Source organism: Aotus nancymaae, unplaced genomic scaffold (genome assembly GCF_030222135.1).
Source record: "Aotus nancymaae isolate 86718 unplaced genomic scaffold, 86718_ANA_hifiasm-v0.15.2.pri h1tg000007l, whole genome shotgun sequence".
Classification (NCBI taxonomy): Eukaryota; Metazoa; Chordata; class Mammalia; order Primates; family Aotidae; genus Aotus; species Aotus nancymaae.
Window position 1 is genome coordinate 5,868,126 of NW_026988418.1, and position 16,538 is coordinate 5,884,663.

Consider the following 16,538-nt stretch of genomic DNA (forward strand, 5'->3'; position numbering starts at 1 on the left):
AAATTCCCAGGCTTGGTTTCTTTTCTATTGCTGCATAACGAACTTCTAAAAACTGAGCAGCTTCAAATTATACCCATTGATTATCTTGTAGTTTCTGTAGGTCAGAAGTCTAGCCACAGCATAGCTGGGTTCTCTGCTTAGGTCTCCGTAGGCTGAAATCGTGGTGTCAACTGCGGCTGTGGTCTCACCTGAAGTTTGGGATCTTTTTCCAAGCTGTCTGGTTGTTGGCACTCAGTTTCTTGCTGTTGCGGGACTGAGTCCCCCACTTCCTTGCTAGCCATCAGTTGGACCATTCTCCTCTAGAGGCTGCATTCCGCTCCCTGCCACATGGCCTTCACCACAACATGGCAGTTTGCTCCTTCAAGGCCAGAAGAAGAGACTCTCTGACGTTTCACCTTTTTTTTTTTTTTTAAGGGACTCATCTGATTAGGTTAGGCTCACCAGGGGTCATCTCCCTTTCTGTTAAATTCAAAATAACAGGAATGATATCCCAACATAGTCACTGGTCCCTTCCACACTTAGAAGAGGGGATTATACAAGGTGTGTACACCAGGGAGCAGGTATCTTGGGGTTCCACCTACCACAGCCATTGTAAAGGGTAAGGTGTCTGTCTATATGATATAAGGATTACATGGACTAGAGCATGTGAAGCCTTTACCACATAGACGGTACCTGCTAAATGTTGGTTTCTTTACCTCTCTGCTCCCACTTTTACCTTGCAGGTGCATAATGTGAGTCTGTTGAATCAAATGGGTTTGAATGGCCTTAATTAGAGAGAGAGATGAGGCCTCAGAAGAATTCCTACAGATGGGCAGGGCTGGGGTGACCATCAACCTTACCTTCACTGACTTTTACCTTTTCTTGGCAGGTGGGCATGAAGACTTTTCAAAGATGATTGATGAAGCTGAACCCCTGGGCTACCCGGTCGTGGTGAAGAGCACACGAGGCCACCGGGGTCAGTGCCACCTCTCCAGGGCTTCCTGGGTAATCAGCCCACTAGGGCTGCTGCTCTGCCTGGACAAGACACTTCTCAAGTACTGCTTAGAAAAATGGAGCTCCCCTTTGAGGAGCTTGCAGTATCCTTTCCTCTTTGTCCTCTGTTCTTGCTTTTATCAGATCCTGCTCATCTCTTCCTTGGACTGTTGCAGCCGACTCCTGACTTGATGCTGATCGGTTTCCCTAACTCCACTGCCACTGCCTTTTCTGTTTTGTTTTGTTTTGAAGTAATTTCTCTGAAACATAGATCTATTCTTGTCACTCTGTCACTGAAAAACCCTCCCAATACCATGTGCTGCCTATTAGAGTCCATATTCCTCGTCACGAAATGGAAGGCCCTGCTCAAAAAGCCTCAGCCTTCCCTTGCAGCCTCCTGTGGACACATGAACCATTAATAATCCATTCCAGACTATTTCTCATTCACCAAGTGGACCATGCATTTTCCTCTCTTAAGCGTCTGCTCTTTTCCCTTTGCTGAGAATGCCATCTTTCTCTGCTCACCTGGTCAATTTCTGCTCATCCTTTAAGGCCAGCTCCAGGTGTCATTTCTTTTCTACACACATCCCTGATCTCCCTTCCTGTCTTCCAGACAAAATGAATTGCTCTTTTCTTTTGTTTCCGTAGCATTTTGTATGTGCCTCTAGCAGAGTGCTACACTTTATAACAGTTACAGGTTTATATGTCCGCTTCCTTTACTACACTGCCAGCTGCTCAGTGGTGGGGACCAGGTCCAGAGCATCTTTCTCTGTAAGGCTTACTGCAGTGCTCAGTGCATCATAGGGACGCAGTAGGGACATCAGCAGCAGAAAGCAGTCCTCCTGCAGTATATGAGCAGGTGCTTCATCGGGACACCCAGGCAGCATGCTTAAACGCTCTGGGCATCTGGAGTGAGGGAAGGTCACCCTAAATAGATATGTAGTGAGCAACTACTATGGTGTAGGGACTATGCAATAGAAATGAAGTAGACAGTACTCCATTCTAGGCAACAGAGCAAGACCTTGTCTCCCCCCGAAAAAAAAAGAACTAGACCCAATCATTATTCTCTTGGAATTCAAGTGTGTAGATAGTAGACACAGTTGCATTGCACGGTGATCACTGCCATAGCAGGTATGTCTAGGGGTCTGTTTGAGCCTACAGGAGGGAGGGGACAACTCTGCCATGAAGTCTTCAGTGGAAGAAAAGGAGACTTAAATGGAAGTGTAGAATTTGAACTGGAGGAAGTGAGCGAGCAACACACAGAAGCAGGGATAGGCAAAGCAACTTTGAGTGTAGATGAGTCCTGTTGAGGAGCAGAGAAAGGAGCCTGGGTAGCAAAGCGGGACTCTTAGTGCTATCCAGATATGCTACTGAGCTCAATTTCAACCAGCCTTTCAACCAGTTATTTTTTACTATAGTAAAATATACATAACATAAAATACAAATATTTATTGAGTGTCTACAAAATGCCAGGCACTATTCCAGGCTTTGGGGATACAGATAAGAACAAAAGTTCCTGCGCTCGAGGAGCTTACGTTGTAGAAAGGTAAGACAGACAGCAAACGGAAATTAAAATACATAATATTTTGTAAATTTAAAAAAAAGGTGGCCGGGCGCGGTGGCTCAAGCCTGTAATCCCAGCACTTTGGGAGGCCGAGGCGGGTGGATCACGAGGTCAAGAGATCGAGACCATCTTGGTCAACATGGTGAAACCCCGTCTCTACTAATACAAAAAATTAGCTGGGCACGGTGGCGCGTGTCTGTAATCCCAGCTACTCAGGAGGCTGAGGCAGGAGAATTGCCTGAACCCAGGAGGCGGAGATTGCGGTGAGCCGAGATCGCGCCATTGCGCTCCAGCCTGAGTATCAAGAGCGAAACTCCGTCTCAAAAAAAAAAAAAAAAAAAAAAAAAAAAAGGTAATATAATTCACATAAAAATTTACCAGTGCAAAGTGTAAAATTCTGTGGATTTTAGTGTACTCACTGTTTTACAACTATTACCACTACTTAATTTCAGAGCATTTCCATGACTTCCAAAAGGAGCCTCATACCTAGTAGTAGTTAGTCCCGATTGCCTCTCCCTCAGTCCCTGGCAACCACTGATCTGTTGTTAGTAATACTTTGTTACTACAGATTTGCCTGTTTTGGCTATTTTATATAAGTGCATTTATACAGTATGAGGACTTTTGTGTATGACTTCTTACATAGCATGATGTTTTCAAGGTTCATCCACGTTGTAGCAAGTAACACTAGTTTATCTCTTTTTGTGACTTAACAATATGTGGTACGGCTGTACCAACGGTTTACATGTTCATCAGTTGGTGGACGTTTGGATTGTTTCCACTTCATGACTATTATGAATAATGCTGCTGTGAACATCTGTGTACAAGTGTTTGTGTGAACACACGTTTCCATTTCTCTTGGATATATCCCTAGGCATGGAATTGCTAGGTCATATAGTAATTCTATGTGTAACTTTTAGAGGACTGCCAAATTGTTTTTCATAATGGCTATGTCATTTTACTTTTCCACCAGCAATGTTTGAAGGTTCCAGTTTCTCCATATCCTCACCATCACTTGTTACTTTTTATGTATGTACGTAGGTTTCAATTTGCATTTATCCAAAGACTAATCGTGTTGGGCATCTTTTCATGTGCTTGTTGGCCATTTGTATATGTTCTTTGGAGGAATGTTTTTTTCATATCCTTCGTTCACTTTTTTTTTTCTTTTTTTTTGGGAGATTGGGTCTCTCTGTTGCCCAGGCTGGAGTACAGTGGCGCGATCTCGGTTTACTGCAACCTCCACCCGCCGGGTTCAAGCGATTCTCTTGCCTCAGCCTCCCCAGTAGCTGGGATTGCAGGCGTCTGCCACCATGCCTGGCTGATTTTTTTGTATTTTTAGTAGAGCTAGGGTTTCACCATCTTGGCCAGGCTATCTTGAACTCCTGACCTTGTGATATACCTGCCTTGGCCTCCCAAAGTGCTGGGATTACAGGCCTGAGCCACCGCGCCCAGTCCCCTTTGCCCACTTTTTAACGGGGTTTTTAATCTTTTTATTTTTGAGTTTAGGTTTCTTGTATAATGTAGTTTTTTTTTTTTTGGAGACAGGCTCTCGCTGGACTGCAATGGTGCTATCTCGGCTTATTGCAACCTCTGCATCTTGGGCTCAAACAATCCTCCTGCCTCAGCCTCCCAGGTATCTGGGACTATAGGCATGTGCCACCATGACTGGCTGATTTTTGTATTTTTTGTAGAGACAAGATTTCGTCATGTTGCCCAGGCTGGTCTCAAATTCCTGGACTCAAGCCGTCCACCCACCTCGGCCTCCCAAAGTGCTGGGATTACAGGTGTGAGCCACTGCACCTGGCCATATAATATCGATTCTAAGTCCTTATTAGATATATAATAACATGTTTGAATATGTTTTTCCCATTCTGTAGGTTGTCTTTTCATTTCTTGATATAGTAGCTTTGATGCACAAAAGTTTTTTTATTTTGGAAAGTCTAACTTGTCTATTTTTCTTTTTTTTGCTTCCATGTGCTTTTGATGTCATTTTTTGCCTTCTAAAAGCTTTATAGTTTTAGCCCTTTCCTTTGAGTCTTTGATCCATTTTGAGTTAATTTTTTTTTTTGAGACGGAGTTTCACTCTTGTTACCCAGGCTGGAGTGCAATGGCGCGATATTGGCTCACCGCAACCTCCGCCTCCTGGGTTCAGGCAATTCTCCTGCCTCAGCCTCCTGAGTAGCTGGGATTACAGACACGCGCCACCATGCCCAGCTAATTTTTTGTATTTTTTTTTTTTAGTAGAGACGGGGTTTCACCATGTTGACCAGGATGGTCTCGATCTCTTGACCTCGTGATCCACCCGCCTCGGCCTCCCAAAGTGCTGGGATTACAGGCGTGAGCCACCGCGCCCGGCCCCTTGAGTTAATTTTTATATATGGTATGAGGTAGGGGTTCAACTTTATTCTTTTGCATGTGGATATACAGTTTTCCTAATACTATTTGTTGAAGAGTCTGTTTGTTCTCCCACTAAATGTTGTTGGAACCCTTGCCAAAAATCAGTTCACCATGTATGTGAAGGTTTATTTCTGGGCCTTCAATTTTACTCCATTGATATAGTTCTATCTTTATGCCAGGCCACACTGTCTTGATTACTGTAACTTTATAGTAAGTTTTGAAATTGGACCCTTTTTCTCTCAAATGGGATTAACCATCCTTGTCGTAATAGCTTCCTAGGGCTAGCATGAAGTATAGGTGAAATAATAAAAAATCAAAGTGCTTGGCACTTAGTACATTATTAACCAATCTTACTACCTTTCTCTCCTTTTTTCCTTCTTGACTTAAAACTGTAGCTCCTTTATTAACTGCACACTGAGCCCCGTATTAGAACTTCTGTACCAGAAACCAAGAAACCCAGTTCCTATCTCTAGCCCCCATCTCTGCTGAAAATCCTACTTAATGTCCAGAGAACTCCAGTGCATATACCTGAATCCCAGCCATCTGTTGCCAGAAGCCATATCTCCTGGCATCAGATGTGTACCTGTTTGCCCCACAGTCATTGATTGAAGACGGGTAACACTGATGCTGCATCGTGCACACTTACTGGGGCCTCTCCATTTTCCTCCTGTGCCCCTTGCTAGGCCCTCTCCAGCTTCCCTGACACTGATGCCCACTTATCTGCACACCCTTCTGTCACCTGCCACATGGACATCTTCAGATCATGTGTCCCTACTCCTCTAGCTCTGTCGGATATCTAGGGTCCAGTCATCTTGGAAATGATTGCTTCCTGGTTATAACACGTTTTGGAGGTTACTTTTCAGTTGTATGTAACACTAGGGACTGGTCTTTTTATTAGGACTTCAGAAGAGTTCCACTCCTTGTAAGATGGTGACACAAAGCTTAGGAAAACCATCACTTTATTCCATATTTGCTGCAAAGAATGCTCAGAATAGGCATACTCATGTCAGCTTTGCAGAGCAAATTTATCAGAACATCTGCTCAGGTCTAATATAATACAATTGGTATATTAGCTAATGTTAGCTAATATACCAATGGAAAAGCCAATGTTGGATGGGCATGGTGACTCATACCTGTAATCCCAGCAGTTTGGGAGGCTGAGACAGGCAGATCACTTGAGGCCAGGAATTTGAGACCAGCTAGCTGACATGGTGAAACTCTGTCTCTACTAAAAAATATAAAAATTAGCCAGGTGTGGTGGTGCATGCCTGTAATCCCAGCTACTTTAGAGGCTGAGGCAGGAGGATTGCTTTAACCCGGGAGGCAGAGGTTGCAGTGAGCCAAGATCACACCACTGCACTCCAGCCTGGGTGACAGAGCAAGACTGTCTTAAAAAAAAAAATAAAAGCTGATGCTAAATAATTACAAAAGTGTAGGCGATTTGAACGGAAAGAATTTAGGCCGGGTGCAGTGGCTCACGCCTGTAATCCCAGCACTTTGGGAAGCTGAGGCCGGTGGATCATGAGATCAAGAGTTCAAGACCAGTCTGGCCAAGATGGTGAAACCCCGTCCCTACTAAAAATACAGAAATTAGCCTGGCACAGTGGTGGGCACCTGTAATCCCAGCTACTCGGGAAGCTGAGGCAGGAGAATCACTTGAACCTAGGAGACAGAGGTTGCAGTGAGCTGAGATTGCGCCAACTATAGTCTACCCTGGGCAACAGAGCAAGACTCCATCTAAAAAAAAAAAAAGAATTCAGAATCAAGAAGGAATGCTTTTTGCCTCTGCAGAAATCTCTTGCAGAATCTCTTTCGAGAGGCATAGGCCATTCCTTTCAGAATTAAATGGTGTAGCCAAATAATAACTTTATGTCTAAAGGGAAGGATGCCTATCAGTGGTTCCCTCCTTTGAGCTCCCAAAGAATTATGCATAGACCTCTCTTGATGTTATATCACGCTGTGCTACCTTTTTTTTCAATCTCTCTCCATCCAGACTTGGAATTTCTCTAAAGTATGTTCAATAAATTATGTTCTACAAACATTAATTGACATCTTCCCTGTGCATATAGCCCAGTGTTAGGTTTGGGGAATTTTTTAACAATTAGTTGGATGTGGACCCTGCCATTCTACAAACATTAATTGACATCTTCCCTGTGCATATAGCCCAGTGTTAGGTTTGGGGAATTTTTTAACAATTAGTTAGATGTGGACCCTGCCTACTCAGCATCCTGGGGGGTGATGGGAGATGCTAATTAACTGTTTTTGGAACTGAATTGATTAGATCCTTGGGATTCTATTTTGGCTCTTTCTTTGTGTTTCTGGAATATATCATTATATCATTTCAAAAAGAGTAATAGTAAAGGGAAAGGGTATTACGACCTGAGGAAAGTTAAGGGAAAGTAAGGTTCATTGGTCATTTGATAAGAAGCAAAAGTCAGGCTGGGTGTGGTGGCTCATGCCTGTAATCCCAGCACTTTGGAAGGCTGAGACGGGTGGGTCACAAGGTCAGGAGATTGAGACCATCCTGACCAATGTAGTGAAACCCTGTCTCTACAAAAAATACAAAACTTACCTGGGCATGGTGGTGGGTGCCTGTAATTCCATCTACTCAGAAGGCTGAGGCAGGAGAATCACCTGAACCCAGGAGGCAGTTGCAGTGAGCCAAGATCATGCCTCTGCACTTCAGCCTGGGTGACAGAGTGAGACTCCGTCTCAAAAAAAAAAAAAAAAAAAAAAAAAAAAAAGGCAGCAAAAGTCTAGCAGAGAAATAGAAGGGATCAAAGGGAGGCAAGTTCAGAGAGAACTGATGACTTTATGGACAAGGAGGCCAAATGGCAAGAACAGTGTCCAGAGGCTTCTCTAACTCCTCGTCTCACTCTTTGTCTTTCTTCTTAAAGGAAAAGCTGTTTTTCTGGCAAGAGATAAACATCACCTCTCTGACATCTGCCATCTGATCCGCCATGATGTGCCCTACCTGTTCCAGAAGTATGTGAAGGAGTCCCATGGAAAGGACATCCGGGTGGTGGTGGTAGGGGGCCAGGTCATAGGCTCTATGCTTCGCTGTTCCACTGACGGACGGATGCAGAGCAACTGCTCTCTCGGTAAGATATAAAAGCGCAGGGCATTATTAGGGTGTTTGGACCCATTCAGCAAATGTGTATCAATCCCTACTGTCTTGTCAGACCCTCTGCTAGACAACAGGATCTCATAGATGAGAATGAGGAACAAACCCTTTCCTGTGGCAGCAAGCAGTCCAGGAGAGGAGCATATGAGTGTAAGTGCTGCAGCAGAGGTCAGGCAAAGAGTATTAGGACATGGAGGACTGAACTCTCTCCTCTAGGTGTTAACACTTAAAACAGAGAGTGACATGAAGACCGACACTGGAGAAAAACTCCCATTTGGGTAAAGGATGGAGCAAAGGCTTAAGCTGGGAGGTAGGGAGGTGAGTTTTGAAGCTGTTGCAACAACTCAGGCAAAAAATAATGAGTCTAAACTAAAGTAATGACAGGAGAAATATCATATTTTCCTTTTATATTTTAACAGAAAATGTTTTCCTTTTTTGTATGATGCTATTAGAAAGCTACAGTTTATGCTTTGGTTGCATGCATAAACACATCCCATTAACCTGTTGATAGTGTTTGTTTTCTGTTGTGCTGAATGGAGATATTCCAAGAGGAATATAAGTTCTTGTCCCCATCGCAGAAAATTATTGTCAGCCTCATTGAATGAGTTTATATGTTGGTAATAGGAAAAAAATCACAATCGCTAGTTTGATTTCCTAAATTGCTAGATTTTCTAAATCACCAGAAGAATATTCCAAGTTCAGTGACTGATAAAGAGGCTTAGATGCTATCTGGCACTTCTTTAATTGATAGTCATCGGGCATTTCCAGGAACAGACTCTATGATAGATGTCGAGAGTGTAGAGATTATGAGAGCCCTTGCCCTCAGGTAGCATGTGATCCCATAAAGAAGACATATGGGTCACGTGTGGTGGCTTATGCCTGCAATCCCGGCGTTTTGGAAAGCCAAGGCAGGAAGATCACTTAAAGCCAGGAGTTTGAGACCAGCCTGGACAACAAAGCGAGACCCCTGTCTCTACAGAAAATTGTATTAAAGTTAGCCAAGCCTGTAGTACCAGGAAGCTGATGTGAGAGGATCCTTTGAGCCTAGGAGTTTGAGGCTGCAGTGAGCTATGATTGCACCATAGCACTCCAGTTTGGGCAACAGAGTGAGACCCTATCTCTTAAAATAATAATAATAATAATAATAATTGTAAGATACTGTGATAAAGTGGTGTGATGGAGTCAAATGCTAGATTCAAGTTGACACACTACTAAGTACCTTACATGTTATCTCCTTTTCTTTTTTCTTTTTCTTTTCTTTCTTTTTTTTTTTTTTTGAGACAGTCTTGCTCTGTTGCCCAGGCTAGAATGCAGTGGCATGATCCTGGCTCACTGTAACCTCCACCTCCCTGGTTCAAGTGATTCTGATGTCTCAGCCACCTGAGTAACTGGTATTATAGGCGTGTACCACCACACCTGGCTGATTTTTGTATTTTTAGTAGAGACAGGGTTTCATCATGTGGGCCAGGCTAGCCTCAAGAGATCCACCCCGCTCGGCCTCCCAAAGTACTGGGATTATAGGTGTGAGCCACCATGCCCAGCCCATTTTAATGATAATCATATTTAGTGCCACAGTATTGAACTGTGTGTGTTATTTTTACTTTTTTAGTTACCTTACAAAATCCATTCATTAGTAATCATGTGGTTTTATAATTTATCCATGTTACTTTTCTTGGTGAGCCATTTTAAAACAGTTTTATAGCCTTTTTTAGATACAGTGTCATAGGTGGGAAGGAACAGTGTTAAGGAAAAAACACTAGTTATTGGACCTAAGAATACAATTCTTAAATCTTTCCAAGGAGGCTAACTGGAGACAATTAAATCTGAAGTCCTAGCTTTTTAGCTAGGGCAATCAGTAAGGGCAATCAGTCTCTCTGTCCTTTGTACAGAATTTTGTCTCAGTCCTTTCCGTCTCTGTCTCTCTCTCTCTCTTCTTTTTTTTTTCCGGTCCATTAAGGCATTTTACTTATAAATATTAATATGTATTACATCCCTAGTAAAAGAATCCTGGGATTTTCCCACCTGTGTGTTTTCATCTTACTTCTTCACAGGCCATGATGGCCGTGATGCCAGCTGAGGTTGTCAGTACAGTGAAACCAAACTGATGGGATGGGAGCAGATTATTCTGCCATTTTTCTAGATCTTCAGGTAGCACATCAGACAGGGTTTGTTCACTCCACCCTTGTTTAACCTGCCTATGAGGTTCACAACAGTTTTCCCAGCTCTGTGATCATCAGTGATTTCAGATTTGCCAGCATAACTGTGCTTTGTCATCACAGTTAGAAACCAGATGATGACTTTGGAGCATGGCCTAATAAGAACCTGGCGTTTGTCTCTCTTTTCGGCATTGGTGATGCTCTCGAGAGTATCAGCCAGGGCATTGACATGCACCATTATGGTAGCGCAGAAAGATGGCAGAAGGAGCCATCTCTCTCTCCTTAAAAATCAATAAGTTAATTTTATTTGTTCTATTCTTAAGAGGAATACATTCTCAGTGTAGCAAATTTGGAAAATATGGCCGGGCGCGGTGGTTCACACTTGAAATCCAAGCACTTTGGGAGGCCAAGGTGGGCGGATCACCTGAGGTCAGGAGTTTGAAATTAGCCTGTCCAACATGGTGAAACCCTGTCTCTACTAAAAATATAACAATTAGTCAGGTGTCGTGGTGGGCGCCTGTAATCCCAGCTACTCAGGAGGCTGAGGCAGGAGGAGAATCGCTTGAACCCAGGATGTGGAGGTTGCAGTGAGTCAAGACTGTGCCATTGCACTCCAGCCTTGAGTGACAGGGCAAGCAGAGCAAGACTGTCCAAAAAAAATTTTTTTGGAAAACACAGCAAAGTCAAATGAAAAAGATATTTATCATCCCCACCATTTAGAGAAAACAACTGTTAATATTTTGGTGTAACTTACAGTCTTTTCTTCTGAGAAATCTCTTTTTGCCTTTTTTTTTTTAGACGGAGTTTTGCTCTTGTTGCCTAGGCTGGAGTGCAATGGTGCGATCTTGGCTCACTGCAACCTCTGCCTCTTGGGTTCAAGTGATTCTCCTGCCTCAGCCTCCGGAGTAGCTGGGATTACAGGCATTCGTCACCATGCCTGGCTAATTTTGTATTTTTAGTAGAGACAGGGTTTCTCCATGTTGATCAGTCTGGTGTAGAACTCCTGGCCTTAGGTGATCTGCCCACCTCAGCCTCCCAAAGTGCTGGGATTACAGGCGTGAGCCATTGCGCCCAGCCATACTGTAGAGTCTTAAATCCCCTGTTTTCCCATGTGATTACAAGCTCTCTGTGGGCACTATTATTTATTTTTATTTTTGAAAAAGAGTTTCACTCTGTGAAACAGGCTGGTGTGCAGTGGCATGATCATGGCTCACTGTGGCCTCAAACTCCTGGGCTCTAGGGTTCCTCCCACCCCAACCTCCCAAGTAGCTCGGACTGTAGCTGGGACTGCAGCTACTTAGGAGGCTGGGGTGGGAGGAACCCTACAGCAAACCACCATACCCACCTATTTTTATTTTTATTTTTTGTAGAGATGGGGTCTCTCTATGATGCCCAGGCTAGTCCAAACTCTTGGCCTCAAGCAGTCCTCTCACCTCAGCCTACCAAAATGCTGAGATTACAGGCATGAGTCACTGTACCCAGCTGGCATTATTATTAATGGATGTAAAATACACTGTTTTTCTCTATTGTATTTCTTCATTCAATATTTGTTGAATGTTTATTGAGTGCCCATCATGTACCTGGTTCTATGATTTGTATTTTAAATAATACTGCCATCAACATCTTTGTGCATAAAGCTTTTTCTCCCCCATACATAAGATTATTCCCTTGATAGTGGGATGGCTGGGTCAGAGGAAATTGACATTTTTAAGACTAGATAAAAAATGATCATAGGCCAGGCATGGTGGCTCAAGCCTGTAATCCCAGCACTTTGGGAGGCGGAGGTGGGTGGATTGCCTGAGGTGAGGAGTTTGAGACCAGTGTAACCAATATGGTGAAACCCATGTCTACTAAAAATACAAAAAAATTAGCCAGGCGTGGTGGCGGGCGCCTGTTGTCCCAGCTATTCGAGAGACTGAGGCAGGAGAATTGCTTGAACCCAGAAGGTGGAGATCACAGTGAGCCGAGACCGCACCACTGCACTCCAGCCTAGGGGACAAAGTGACACTCCGTCTCAAAAAAAAAAAAAAATGACTGTATTGTTTTCCCAAAGCGGGTACTGATTTCCGTCCAGACCTTTTGCAATTAATGATCGAGCCTGTCTGTCTGCCCCTCCTGGGCAGACCCCTGTCCCTTCTTTGAAGAGTCATTTGACTTCTCAGTTGTCACCTTTACACCCCTGTGCTTTCCCCACAGGTGGCGTAGGCGTCATGTGCCCGCTGACAGAACAAGGCAAGCAGTTAGCCATTCAGGTGTCCAACATCCTAGGCATGGACTTCTGCGGCATTGATCTGCTTATCATGGACGATGGCTCCTTTGTGGTGTGTGAGGCAAACGCTAATGTCGGCTTCCTCGCCTTTGACCAGGCGTGCAACTTAGATGTGGGTGGGATCATTGCAGACTATACCATGTCCTTGCTGCCAAATAGGCAGACTGGGAAGATGGCTGTCCTCCCAGGACTGTCGAGTCCGAGGGAGAAGAACGAGCCAGACGGCTGTGCTTCAGCTCAGGGAGTTGCAGAGAGTGTCTATACCATCAACAGTGGGTCTACCTCTAGCGAAAGTGAGCCTGAACTGGGAGAGATCCGGGATTCCTCAGCAAGCACAATGGGGGCCCCACCCTCCATGCTGCCCGAACCTGGCTACAACATTAACAACAGGATTGCTTCTGAATTAAAACTTAAGTGAATTCCTGCTTTTTGGCAGCATTTAAACCAAATCCTACCGCTTCCCTAGTAGTTTTGAGTGAATAAAATCTGGACTAATGTGATTTCATTTGCACAGAAACTAGAAATCCCATCTGGGCACTCAGCATTTTTTCTAATGATGATTTAAGCAAATGGCCTAGCTTTGTGGTTTTTACAAAGACAAATATAAAAACTCACCAAGAACAACATCCCGACTGATCAATAGGAGACTGGTGTCTGCCGTGAGCACGTGGCTATTACGGCTGACTTTAAGGCCCTGACTGCTGCTGCTGCTTCTGACTTTTAGCAGTAGAATCCATTAACTCCAAATGGCTCTTGGAAATATGTGCTCAAAAGCAACCACGGGATGGAAGCATGTGCAGACAAGGTAGAATGTGACTGCAGTAATACGTTCTTCACTAAGTGTGTGTGTGATGCTTGGAAAATGCACAGTTCAAACACTTATTAGAGGATCGATATCTGCTCCCCATCAATCACCATCTTGACCCTATTTCTCTGACACTCAGGATATGGTGTTTTAGGGAGCTTCCTCATTAGCATTTTCAATGAAGCGCTTTGTAGAAAGTGAGATTGAACATTCTTTGACTTCACAGGTTGGCAAATGTCCTGCTTTGTAACTGGGCCTTTCTACAAATTGCTTTGCCACTCTGAATTTATAGACCCTGCTTCAACTAATATCAGCTCCAGCAGCTTCTTGCACCTTTGCTGCCTTTGGCCTCAGCTGGAAATGCACTTCAATGAGCTAGTGGCCACACACTTTATTTCTTAAGCGTGCACTAGAATCTAACACCATGGACTTTCTTTTTCAATGGACTCTGTTCACTTGTCATCCAGAAGCCAGTGGGTTTTAACCATAGAAAGCAACTTGGAAATCATCTTTCTTCCCCTCCTCTCCTGGAACTTTGTGTACTGCTTAGCTGTAGGAGGTTTCCTTGTATGAGTGGGTATATGAGTAGATGGGAGCCATTGGAAACACTCCAATCCCCTTGAAATTCTACTTTAATCTAGGATCCAGACACCTGTCCTTGCCCACTTTTCCAAACTGGGAAGACTCAGGTATCATTGCACATTTTGAGGGGGCTAATGTAGACATGACACCAAGTGCTTTTCATTTTAATTAAGCAGTAGATGAGATCTTTCCCGTGGGAGAAATCACAGAGATGGAGTTTACCATTTCTGCTTATATGAAGTATGACTGAATGTGAGCAAAGCTACCTTTTTAACCAAATACACTAGAAGATATGCACTCAAGAGTTAGCATAATTGGAGTTACTTCCTTGATGTTGCATGCGCCAAGAACACTTAGGGTTCCTCTTTGGGATTACCTTTGAAGCCATGCAAGTCAAGAGGCCTCACAACTTTATAGTCAGACCTTGTGTTTTATCCAACCCTTCCTCCTGCCCACCAAGGTAATCCTGAGCTTCATCATCCATTTTATTTAGCAGACTTATTTTCTAATGCTCCTTAGCTGTTAAAAAAAATAATTCCTCAAGAAATAGATCTACCCTTAAAGGACAAAGATTTACCAACACTGAAGACCCTTACAAGTTGACAGTTTCTAAAGAGGGTTCTAGAAATGTTCTATGTAAGGTTAGCTTCACTGGAATAAACATACATCTTCCCAAGGTGACTACTTCGAAGGCAACACTACCCATTTGGGTGCAGATATTACTGTACTTACTCTGCCATAAATGTAAAATGTGTATAAAGTTAAGCTATTGCATTTTTTCATAACACATTTAAATAGAAATTGGTTTTTAAAGTATTGTAGTTAAAACCAGGTCTCACCAAGTAATAGTTGTACAATTGACAAATGTTTGGTGCCATGTAATGGAGATGTCACACTACACAGTTGTAGTTTAAATGCAGTCCAACATAAGGTGCATGCCACTGACTGTAACCCTAGTAATGTGTCTTGTACAGTTGAAAAATGATAATACTTCACCTTTATATAGGTTATGACATGTACCTTATCTTTACCACTCAGGGCGGCTTTAAAAGACGGACAGCTTTAGGTTTGTTCTCACTGGAATTGGTTACACTTTCTGTGCAAACTTCTGAACCAAGTGATGACCGTCTGGAAGCTGCATTCCCTCATTTCCACTGTTTGGTGTGAATCTATTCTCCCCACTTTATCTAAAAGGATGCCTTCAGGACCCCAGCCTGAGCAGAGCAGCTAGAGAGCTTCCAGATTCCTTTGCCAAAGGAGGCCCATTTTCCAGCTGTGAGTGACATCTGTAGTCATTGGCTTCATTGCCTGGCACCAGCCCTGTGGAGAAAGCTGGATCACAGCTGGACCACAACCAGCCCCAGTCCAGGATTTCCCATACCACATTGGCTGTGGGCTCTGCGAGCCTCAGCCAGGTGGCCGGGCTATACTTGTCACAGCTGGCCACAGGCCTGCTGAAGGAACATGGGGTACAGAGCCAGAGCCTGGTTCTGGCTCTTCACTTGAACAGTTGACCTTGTGCAATCACAGGAACTCTGTGTCTCCATGTTTCATTCAGATAAAGAAAATGCCTCATTTACCTCTTTGAGGCTGAAGTAAGAGACTGGTGCATGTAAGTTAATAGTAGTAGAACACCTCCCACATCTGATTTTATAACAGTTTCCCATCACTCCTTAAGAAAGGAAAAGGCCATGAATTCTTGGCATTAGCACACTAAACAGTGGTAGGGGCCCTGAGAAAGGAATGCAACTTCTCAGAGGCCTCACTTCCAGCAAGGGAAACTTAAGATCTGAAAGGAATAAGGCTCTTTGTGTATTCAAACAGCCTTCTGGATTTATCGTATGTAACCTGAAACTCTCCACTCTCGTATACCAACTAACGAAGTCTTCCTTATGTAACATAGATTGCAGTGTCTGTATATGGTCTTCCATTATCTGGTGGTAGCATCTTGAAACTGGTAAAAAACTTCAATGCCAATGGCTCAGTCACTCAGAATATACATGATTCTGCACTTGGGAAAAATGTCTTCATGCTGTTTTTCTGATCGGGTATGGGGTTGCCAGAATGAGGATTTGGCGCTTTAGGTCTTTAGGATCTCAGAAACAATATAAGTGGATTATAAGCCACTAGTGTCACAATTGCAGGCTCATTGCTTCCAGCTAAAAGGAGATTCCATGACCTTGGGGACCAGGAGAGGAGGAAAGGGAAAAGGGAAAGGTCTGGAACAGTTTTGTGAAAGAAAGAAAAAAAATTGGGATCATTTGGAATTCTAGAAGGAAGGAGGAGAAAATGGCTCTTCTGTGGGCTGTTTTAATGACAGAATCATAATCGTGAATATGTATTGATTAGAGGTAGATGTCTTTGAAGCTATTCTGTATAAAGATAATGAGATGCATGGATTTCCATCCACCCTGGAGAAGTGGGAGAGACTTGCTTCCTCCCTTCTTTAAATTCTGAGGAATGCTGTTCTTGAGAACACTGAATACAAATCTGGAGAAGATGTAAGCAGCTGGCTGAGGGGTTTTAGAACCACCCAAATAAAAGTTGACCTTCCCAGAGGCTAATGAACCGAAATACTATGTGCAGGCACAGCCTGGAGCCACAGCTTTAGCAGGTCAGTTTAAGGAGTCAGGTCGGAGAGTAAATCCAACATTAGTCCAGGCACTATAGCT

The 16,538-nt window shown here is 43.6% G+C and overlaps 1 protein-coding gene across 1 annotated transcript in view; it reads left to right on the plus strand.

Annotated features, from left to right (window-relative positions):
- The window catches only part of RIMKLA (ribosomal modification protein rimK like family member A), a 36,556-nt gene extending 21,689 nt beyond the window's left edge, over positions 1 to 14,867 (plus strand). Inside the window, exons 3-5 of the mRNA XM_012434880.3 lie at positions 869 to 955; positions 7,828 to 8,031; positions 12,407 to 14,867. Coding sequence (XP_012290303.1) covers positions 869 to 955; positions 7,828 to 8,031; positions 12,407 to 12,897 — 782 coding nt within the window. The 3' untranslated portion in view covers positions 12,898 to 14,867. The remainder of the gene's footprint in view (positions 1 to 868; positions 956 to 7,827; positions 8,032 to 12,406) is intronic.
- The last annotated feature ends 1,671 nt before the right edge of the window (positions 14,868 to 16,538 follow it).